This window comes from Dreissena polymorpha, chromosome 3 (assembly GCF_020536995.1).
Source record: "Dreissena polymorpha isolate Duluth1 chromosome 3, UMN_Dpol_1.0, whole genome shotgun sequence".
Taxonomy (NCBI): Eukaryota; Metazoa; Mollusca; class Bivalvia; order Myida; family Dreissenidae; genus Dreissena; species Dreissena polymorpha.
In genome coordinates, this window is record NC_068357.1 from 98024394 (window position 1) to 98035342 (window position 10949).

At 35.1% G+C, this 10949-nt stretch overlaps 1 protein-coding gene across 2 annotated transcripts; it reads right to left on the bottom strand.

The window, feature by feature from the left end:
- Positions 1 to 387: 387 nt before the first annotated feature.
- LOC127875464 (aarF domain-containing protein kinase 1-like) lies at positions 388 to 10546 on the bottom strand. Of its 2 annotated transcripts, none has more exons than XM_052420530.1 (10): positions 9814 to 10546; positions 9141 to 9285; positions 8494 to 8577; positions 7378 to 7581; positions 6573 to 6731; positions 5655 to 5813; positions 4723 to 4839; positions 4315 to 4458; positions 3008 to 3205; positions 388 to 1632 (listed from the first exon to the last, which is right to left on the bottom strand). In XM_052420530.1, coding segments are annotated over exons 1-10 (1572 nt in total). In that variant the 5' UTR covers positions 9816 to 10546; the 3' UTR covers positions 388 to 1272. The 2 variants fall into 2 exon arrangements, with proteins under 2 accessions (XP_052276490.1, XP_052276491.1); XM_052420531.1 differs by having other exon boundaries at positions 9741 to 9832.
- Positions 10547 to 10949: the final 403 nt, after the last annotated feature.

Consider the following 10949-nt stretch of genomic DNA (forward strand, 5'->3'; position numbering starts at 1 on the left):
AAGCCCCATTTTCCCAGAGCAAAGCTTTTATCTTAAGTACTTATCCTTAGAGTCCAGGTAAACAGAATTCCCTTTCAAAACTGTGTTCAATGTATCACAAATCATATGTAAACTTTAGCCAAACTCACAGTTTCTTATTGTATTTATTCGTTGATGCTAACTCATCAATGGAATTTAATCAAAGACACAAAAAAAGTTAAAGTTTTTATGTATTGAACACTTCTCATGTCATAAAAAAAAATATGTTTTACTAGTACTAGCATATTTTAATATGAAAGTGATTTTAAACTAAAAATATAATTCACTACAAATGTGATACAAGAATAGTCTAACCTTTTGCATTTTAAGTTGGATTAATAAACATGAAAAACATACATTATTAATAAGTATTTTTAAAATCTCTTTATTCTTTGTTTATGTAAATGCTTATTCAATGACAATACACAGTCCTATTCCATTTATAACGATTAACTGTTCAGACACAGCTTATATAAGTATCAAGAAAAAAATGTAAATCAAATGCTGCCTAAATATAATACCAGTACCTAGATTTCATGAAAAACATTATGCCTAAATTGACCACCGTATATTAAACTCAACGCAAATTTTGAGTTTCTATTTGAACAGTGTATTCATCACATTTACTGTATTGTGTACGGATATATTTGAAGAATAACTATCCATGTGTTCTTTATCTTCATAACATCACAATAAGCTTCATGTTATAAAGAGTATTAATGCATTTAATGTGAAAATACTTAGTCAGTCCATACTCAATATTTAAAAGTGTTCTTTGCAAATTTCAAAAGCATGCATGAATGCTTTTAAAGACTCCTATCTTTGTAAAAATATACAGACCACACAAGAGTGCCCCTTAAAACTTCTGTCTTGGTATAAAGATTCTATATCAGTTGTACTCTACATCAATTAAAACTGGTATGAATAAACTGGAACTCATAAGAAATTAAAATAAAATGCTTAAAAATTATCACAAATATGCTTGGACCACAGGTGTTGGATGCGTGGCCAATTCACTGAAACACTATCAATATGTAATAAAACAACATTTTTCATCACTTTGAAACAAAAGTTTTTTATATAATATATGTTCATATATAATATATCAGAAAATATTTGTTTGGCAAAGTGATGAAAAATGTTGTTTTATGACATATTTACAGTGTTTCAGTGAATTCGCCACACGCCCAACACCCGTGGCTTGGACTAGCTCACAACAATACCTGAATGGTAAAAAACCTAAAACCATAATTATCAACTAGCTGTGACTGGAACTGAATTACGCTTCATCAATTTCATTAGGTACGAGCTAGAAATCCACAAATACAGCGAATATAAGTCCACTTTCAACAGAAGCCACTGTGTGTAAAGTCTCGTCTTGAAAGCTTTCACAAACCCTGAGCTGTGTTTCAGTTTATGTTGCCCCATGGCTCGAATGCAGCATCGAGACATGTTTATAAATGACGAGGCACTGGCTCGTGAGTGCAAAATGGATTCAATGCCGCGGAGTACATCGTTTGTCTTCATGATCAGGAGCATCTGTCGGGGGATGCTGTTCAACACTTCTGAGATCTGGATCATGTACATACCTGCATTATCTGACAGTTCTTGATTCTGAAATTATAATCATCAGTCACAAACCTATGGCAAATATTCAGGGTTCTTGATAAGAGGAATTACATAACAACATAACAAGAGGGCCACAGGTCCTAAAAAGCTCCCCTGAGACCTGAGAGGAACTAAACTACGTGTTCACAGAAGGTGGAGTAAAGAATAATTAAGATTCTCAATGAAGCATGAATATTCAATATCAAGACACTTTTATTTCAAACTCAGCAGACACAGATCAAATGTTTCTACCAAGTGTCGGGGAACATTTGACTTGAAATATGCTCCTATTGTTAACATTCTTTTCTTTAATTTGACTAATTGACCTATGTTTTTTACAGCAAATGACCCAGTTTCAAACTTTGCCATGATATCATGAGGACAAATGTTAAGACCAAGTTTCATTAAGATTAAACTAAAATTTTATTTCTAGAGTGGTAAAAAAGAGTCATGATACAAGGAAAACTGCCCTTCCCTCTGGCAACCATATTTTTCTACAGAAACTTTTTTAAGTAGACCTAATGACTTACTTTTTTACCACAAGTGACTCGTGTTCAAACTCAGCAGATATTTCATTAGGACAAATATTCTGACTAAGACTCATGACGATTGGAAATAAATGTGACCACAAGACCAGTGTTTGTAAAACACACCCACCCCCCCTCCCCCCACTGCGCGTTGAAGCCACACAGCAGCTATTTTAGAGAAAATGTCTACGTCCAAGGCCCATAAATTCGTCAAAAATCAATGGATTGGAACCAAACTCACACCTAATCTGTAAGTCATGCGTAGACTCACATACCAAATCCGCTATGTATCTGAAAGCATTTCGTAAAGAAACTCTGGGAAAACGGAAAATAATTTTAAGTCCAAGCACCATAACTTTGCAAAAAATCAATGGACCAGAACGAAACTGGCCTGTCCCATGGTGGCCATGTTTTCCACTGACCACAACCACTTTTAAACTCAGCTAAACTATCATCAGAAAAAACGTCCTCACCAAATCTGATGAAGATTGCACTAAAAATAGAATAGAATAAAATAAATAGGTTTAAATTTAACTTAGTCGCATTCTGTGAAAACTGGGCTCGAAGGGGCCTTTGCACGTTTCGTTTTATTGACAAAATTGAAAAAAAAAAAGAGTTTCAGATTTGCAAATTTATGTTTTATTTATATTTGCGAGGGAACAGTAATACTGAACATTTTCCATGCTCTAAAATATCAATAATATTCATTTTTTTATGATTTAAAAACCTGCAAATCATAAAGTGTTCTGTGGCGTCTCATCTGGATCCAAACTGTTTGCAAAGGCCTTCAAAATTCGGTTCCCGCACTGAAAGGGTTAAACTCAGATTTCCCATAACACTGCTCAATTGAATACCTCAGCCTCTGTCACTGGCTTCTTGTCAATCCCCCCAGTGACATTTTCCCAGGATCGAGCTGTCAGCATGCAGGCAAACAGCGGGTACAGCTTACCAACGTTCAGATTGTTCGAGTACTTCTCGATCCCCTTCAAGTCTGCATGGATTAGCGATATCCACAGCTTACAGTAGTTGATACGAAAATCATCGGTAAGCGTCTGAAATACATAGATTACTTGTTTAGTGTTCATTACAGATAATTTTATGAAGCCTGGTTTTACCAAATCTGTGCCCGTATTAACCAACAAAATCTTAAACTGAAGTCTTCACATAAAGGGTTTTCTTAAAGGATGTTTGTATGCTTAAATACCGTTTGATATAACATGTTTGTATGCTTAAATACTGTTTGATATTACATGGAATTAAACAATTCTAAATACAGAATTCTTAATTTAGAACAATTTTATATATGACATAAATAGTATTTGTAGCCTGCGTATATGCAAATGGTTTATGTATTTCCCTTGGTTCTATGTCTCTTCTTTAATCTTCAGTCTAAGAATTGGTTGGTGAAATCCGGGCCATAGACCACACGTTGTACAAACACTCTTTGTTTATGACATGAATGTCTATGTTAAAAAGAAAGACAGATGAATGCTCTATACACTAATATAAACACTTCTTTTCATAATAAACATCACAAGCTGCAACATTAACTATAAAGATATGCATTTACCAAAACAATTTTTACAGATTTAAATTTTTTGTTGTTTCATCTTGTTTTTAATCCTTTACCACTTAGATACGTATTTTTACCCATTTGTAGTCCCTAAAAAAGTCAAATTTAATTATAAAGATCTTTCTTACTAGATTCAAGTTTTAAAGGCTTCATTTCCAACCCTTAGATACTGATGAGTAACTTGCAGGCTGTTCTGGTTTTATGCTGTTTGCACATAGCCATTTTACACTTTGCTTCTAAGTGGGAAAAGGTAAATATATGATTTGTGCATAAGAAACAACATCTGCAAGATATAATTAATCCTCATCCAGTGAAAACCTGGCTCAATGCATGAGAGTAAAACGTAGTCCTATATTAGGCTATGCAGTCCACACAGGCCAGAGAAGACACTTTCCTTTGAATACATGTATAGTATTTTCTGTGTAAAGCAAATCTTTTTTTAATAAATTTCTGATAAATTGGAAGGTGTCATCCATGATAAGCCTATGATAACTGCACAGGCTAATCTGAGACAACACATGCATTAATCTCAGTTTTCCCAAGCTCGACTCAATTTCGTAACAAGTAGACAATTCTGCTCAAACCCACCTGATACAGCCCGTGATCCAGAAGAACAATCTGCGTCCCGGCACTGGTTTTGTTCACCAGAACATTCCCTGGGTGAGGGTCACAGTGCACATAACCATTGACAAATATCATCTCACTGTAGAGTTTGCCCAGCTTGCTGGCAACCTGAATCGTCACAGAACTTGAAATGAGGTTGGGTAATATAACTGGATAGGGAAAGATCACTATAAAGAATCAAAGAGTTGTTTCAATTGACATTCATGCTAGACTTAACTGTAGAATGCACTAAACATGTAGTTGACAGAAACAAGAAATGACTGAAAGGAAAATCACTGTATGCCTCCTTCATGTCGATACGGATAGGCATGGCAAATTGCACAGCTAGCTAAGATAATTAGGAAACTTGAGAGTAAAGATCTGGCTACTCACATCATTGACGTTGATGCCATGGCGTGTCATGTACTCCCTATCGTTCACCTGTCCACCCTCGCAGTACTCCATGGTCAGTACTCGGCCACTGGTCAGCTCCCAGTGAACTCTTGGTACCTGGCAATAAGCAGAACTAGATGGATAGGAGGCTCCCTCAGGGAAAAACAGGGTTTAATGCATTTGCGTAAAATATCATCCCAGATTAGCCTGTTCAGTCTGCATAGGCTAATCAGGGATGACACTTTCTGTATGAACTCTTAGTGTCATTCCTGATAAGCCTTTCAAGACTGCACTAGCCAATCTGGGATAACACTTTAACCCTTTGAATGCTGGGAAATTTGTCTTCTGCTAAAATGTCGTCTGCTGAATTTCTAAAATTAGCATTTTCTTCAAAAAAAATTCAAAGAATACTTTCAGAATAGCAAACAGTTTGGATCCTGATGAGACGCCACGTTCTGTGGCGTCTCATCTGGATCCAAACTGTTTGCAAAGGCCTTCAAAATTCGGTTCCTGCACTGAAAGGGTTAAACTCATGCATTTAACCCCGTTTTCCCAGAGTGCCCATATCTACAATATGGCAACAGTTGGTAGCAAAAACATAGAAAACAATATACTGTTGTAATACAGAGAAAATTAACTAAGAATAAAGTTTATTATCAAATATGAACATATAATTGGTGAAAGGATTGTTTAATCCATCACACACTAACAGCAGTTTATGAAAATTTCAATAAAAATGCCATTCTACCTTAGTGCAGTGCTAACATACTTATACCAGTTCCATTTATCCATTTACACGCCTATATTTAACAATCTGAAATATAGCACCAGAGCGAAATATTAACCTCTTGACAGAGCTCAAATAAATATGCATACAGTACAGGAAATAAAATTTGCACACAAACTTTTACTGAAAAAGCCAAGCACTTTACCTTTAGAAACTTAAAATGTTCAAACATTTTCGCCACTCTCTCACAGTGCTCTCCCTCCCTCACAAAGTCAAGCTCTTTTGGGAGATTCCTCCTAGTTTCCTCCGCGAGCCACACGTATTGGAAGTCTGGAAACACCCAGTGAACTTGCCTGATCAGGAACTGGCAATACAAATCATGGCAGGATTATATATAGACCTTGTAGAGCCTTGAAAATAGCATTTTATTGAAATAATATATGTATATGAATGGTTCCATGACAAAACCTTATTGACGTAAGTGATTATGTTACAAAAATACAACTTTAATGTCTTGCTTTTGAGATTTGAGGAAATACATTTTTTTTGCAAATGGCACAGCATTAACATGAAAGTATCTATAAACTATTAATTTTTTATAAGAAAAATACAAGAATAAAACATACAAATATGCAATGATAATTATGCTAGACAGATTTTGTTATTGAATGGCTACCAGACTACCTGCGTTTCAGTATTTAAGAAAGTAAGTAAGTAGGTATTCATGTTACTTACAAAAGAATATCTCACAAAAACAACAACAAAGAACCAGTGTAACATATCTGCATGTAAATGTTTTTTTTCAGTGAATCTTCTTTGTGACAATTATCCAACATTCAATCAAATAGCTAATTTGAAAAGAAAAGGGAATCTTACATTACATTAGTTTAAACCTATTTATTTTAGCTCTATTGTATCAAAAGCCTAGGGCTTATTAAAACGTTCTCGAGTCCGTTTCCTGGGCCTAGAACCAGCACTTGATGTCTTTGTGGGATATCTCAAGACCGCACCCAGAGTGAGGATAAAACCCGTGACCTCACGATCGCTTGGCAGACACCATATCCATTGAACTACGGCAGCCTTACATTACAATAACCATTACACAATCTATAGGGCACATTACCTCCATGGTTTTGATGTCAACATAAGAATGGGCCTTGACCTTGGGATGCTGGATTTTGACAGCTAGATCTCGTCCATCCTTGGTTCGAGCCCTGTGCACCTGGGCCAAGGATGCCGTCCCAAGTGGCTCAGGGGAGAAATATTCAAACACGTCCTCTACCTTCAATGTAAAAATGGTTGTGAAAGGATCTGTGGAGGACTGTAGAGTTTTTATATTTAAATTATTGCGCCTTTTTTCTCCAAATTTCGAGGATCTTAGGGAAATAAATTACCAATAATAAGAACAGTTGCAAATTCAGTACTTCAAAAATATATAAAAATAAAATATTTGGGCCGTGCTCTGTGAAAAAGGGGTTTAATGCATGTTACGTAAAGTGTCGTCCCAGATTAGCCTGTGCAGTCTGAACAGGCTAATCACAGACAACACTTTCCGCCTTAACTTGATTTTTGCTACTGAGACTTTCTTTAAACGAAAACTATCAAAGAAGCGAAAAGTGTATTCCCTGATTAGCCTGTGCGGACTGCACAGGCTAATCTGAGATGACACTTTACACACATGCATTTAACCCCCTTTTCATAGAGCATGGATTAATTATATTGTGTGAAAAATTGACAAATAAGTTGTGTCTTTTTTATTATAAATAATTGATTCTGCATGTTGGAGATACCGAGTCTGAGGTGGAAAGCCATACCAGCTCTCTCCAAATCTGACTATGGCAAAAAGGAAACCACAAGAATCAAAACTGAGCAACAGTAACATTTGCATTAAGTATTACAATCCCGGACAATTTCCATGAAAACCTTACCTTTTTCCCAATGTCTTCTTCAAACACCTTCATGAGATCTTCAACCGGTGACTGCGGTGCGTTACTATGCAACACCTTCATTGTCTGCACGTATTCTTGAGGCAGGAGGTAGTCGAGTGTAGCCAGGTGTTGACCCACTTTGATGAACGCTCCACCATTCACAAAACACAGGTTACGTAAATGCTCTGCTGATCTGGTGTGTACCTTTGAAAATTGCATACTACAAATTATACTTTTTTATAATATTATACATCATGTACATGTTTAAAGTGTCTTTAATGTTTAATAAACTAGATCTAACCCAATAATACATTGTAGTTTAAACTAGACACATTTTTGTGAACTGGTATTATAAGGGTGCATAATCAGCGGGGTTTCTGGGGGTTACACATGGGCTAGACAGAATGTAAACACACCATTAAGAACTTTATATTTGAAAATATCTCAAGTTATTGATAGACATTTGCAAACATCTTTAGTGCATAAAAGACAGTTTTTCTTGCAGTTTGTGCAGATATCTTATGACATAAGAATAAATCCTTGAATACGTCTGAAATTGGTCACAAAATTTCACCTTGCGTGACTCATAGTAGTCCAGAATATATGGACTTTTTTAACAAGAACACGGGCTTATTTCATAAAGTAATTCTGATGCATTTTACATTGCCATAAAAAGCACAATAAACTTTCTTTTATGCACTATTTGAAATTCTTTAGAAAATGTGTTTTAAAAAGTTATATTTATAAGAAGAAGCACTTACCGGTGTGTTACATCCAATAACGTTTAATTGGGAAAACCCAATGAAGTCGCGTAATCTGATTATATGACTGGTGTTTTTAAATTGTTCTCAAAACAATGTTATTTGAATAGTTATGAAATGCTGTCTCAATCTAAAGGTAGCTCTGGAGAATGACTATTAACAAAATTAATAGTTTCAATAAATATCAGAAATCCGAACCATGTTATGGGAAAACTGGGGTAGGGGCCTAAATGTGTGAAAAGTATCATCCCAAGTAAGCCTGTGCAGTCCAGAAACGGTCGTACCGGATCAATCTGGGATGATACTTTATGCACATGTATTAGGCCCACTTTTCCCAGAACACAGCTTATTCTACCTCTGATTTCAGTTTCAGGTACTGTTCAGTCCCAGGTTCAAGGTTACGTAGGGACCATTTGTAATCTACAACCACCCTGGCAACCTGAAATAAAATTTCAGGAACAGATAACAAACCAGCTTTAACATTAAAGCAACTTTGAGACTAAATGCCCCCATATGTGTCATTTAGATGAGATATATGTTCATTAACCACACATGGCTCCAAAGCATATCATACTTTTGTACTTGGGTCTGGCAAACAACATTTATAAATTTGAAAAACATAATTTTATCTGTTGTGTATGGAACAATTGAAATAAAAACTTTAAAAAAAAATCTTTTAGCTGTGCTCTGAAAAAATCGGGCTTATTGTGTGTGCATGACGTGTTGTCCTGAATAAGACAGGGAAGTCTGCTAATCTTAACCTGCAAAGTCTTATCTTCGACAACAGATTGTGGCCTACTATTTGTAATTTTATTAACCAGTATTAATTTGTATGGCATAATATTTATCATGAAAACTTTGCAAAAATAATGTAACAAATATAATATAGAGATTTCAAGTTCAGACAAGGAGGCTCACGGCTTAGTGTTTTTTTTAGGCCTCGCTTAAACCACTGATCTGCATTTAACGCTAACCTAGTATTGTCTTAACATCTGTAGTTACCGTTAGAGCTGCCCTCCCAAAGCGCACAGCTCCTATTGTTGAGATCTCCCAGTCATTGTTCTTCACCACATACCCGGCGCCTAAGGTTGCACCGGCCAGTGTGCCATATTTTAAAACCTGTTTAACCTTCCTTGGCAGCATTGTCCTTAATGAAAACATTATAAGTTGAACTGGCTGGGTAATTATATATAGTTACAAGTATTTTCTTTTTTATTTGGATGGTGTTTTAAAATATAAACAATCGTCCAAAGACGGTGGACTCTATTCTTCTGCTTTGATGATATGATGTACACTTTCTGACAGTCACCTTAGGTAATGACTGTCACTGCAAAAACAAATTTGAAGTTGAACACCTAGCCCTAGGGTTTTAAGTGATCTAAGTAAATTTTCATGACTACTTAGACAGTGATTACATAAGAACACTAAGCATAAAATGTTACATATTATGGCCCATAGTTTCAGGCGAAGATCCCCCCCCCCCTAGTTAGGTTGTGGATTGACCATAAAAAACATGTAGCGATAATAAGAGATACAAGATTCGATGATTTTAAGAATCTTTAAAGCTGTTTAAGTCATGTTTAATTATCCGATGAAACTTACAAAAGAATGTTAAATTGCAATTAACAGATAAAAAAAAATTGGAAAAAAAGTTCGTCAACGGTTTAATACACACATGCTAAATTGACCTTTCGACAGCGAGAGTGAAGCCACGCCCCCCGATTTCAAGGGAGGTCACTCCGCCGAAGTCCGTCATAAAACTGGCTACGCGAATCGGTACGTTGGAAGATATTCACAAAGATTTCGGTCCAAATTACATGAAATGTTTCTATTGCTATCATGTTTTATTTAAAATGTGTTAAATGTAATGTATCAAATAGGTGTTTAGCTCCCCTCAAAGATATAGTACCAGAAAGGCCGTTTACCAAAAAGGCTTCCCAAAAAGTCCGCATCAGTGAACCAAAAACGCCTCATGGTATACCAGAAAGGCCATACAATATTTTTATTATCATTGAATAGTTATGCTGAATATAATTATCATATCTATGAAATAGTCATAACTTTTTTATAAGTCTACTTAAAAGTCGTTAATCTATAGTCAAAGTCGGCCAATTATCGCAAATTATCACATACAGTATGCATTGTCGTTTGTCACAATACTTTTCATTGAGTAATAGATGTTTCAGTTTTTTAATTAAAAGCCGTTAATTTTGCAACCGATGGCAATATTGCAAATGTGGCAAAGGTAAGTAAATTTATTATATAAGAAGACAAAGAACGTTATATTGAAATCCGATATAACACATATCTATAATGCGTTTGGTCAAAATGACCCATGAGCATTGTTATAATCGTGTAACATAGTCAATGTCGTCAAAAAAGTAACATACACAATATATTATTAATTTCCTCTTAAACTATTTTTTGCAATGTTTAAAATATAAGAAGTTGAAAGAATTTTCATGTACAAAAAAAAACACAGTTTGCGGCATCTGTTTTGATAACGGATTAGTAGAAAGCCCACATATGGTGTAAAATGACATTTATTGGCAACTATTGATAATTACATGCGCATTTTAAAATAGTTCCTTAACTTTTAACGATATACAACTAGCTACATTAAATTCGGAAGATTTAAACCGAAAAAAATAAAAATGCTCTATTTTATGTGATATTATTAAAAATTATAACTGATTGTCTTTATTATTACACATTTCATTAGCATTAATAATCTAGTTAGCAAAGTTTAGAATATTTTTTTATTAGCCGACTGCATTAGAATGTCAAATTTATTTAACGTTAGCCACCTTT

Coding starts and splice junctions, on each gene's coding strand:
- LOC127875464 (XM_052420530.1), bottom strand. Junction 8,578..9,140: donor TTGGGAGGGCAGCTCTAACG/GTAACTACAGAT, acceptor ATTTTATTTCAG/GTTGCCAGGGTGGTTGTAGA. Junction 1,633..3,007: donor AGCCAGTGACAGAGGCTGAG/GTATTCAATTGA, acceptor TTATAATTTCAG/AATCAAGAACTGTCAGATAA.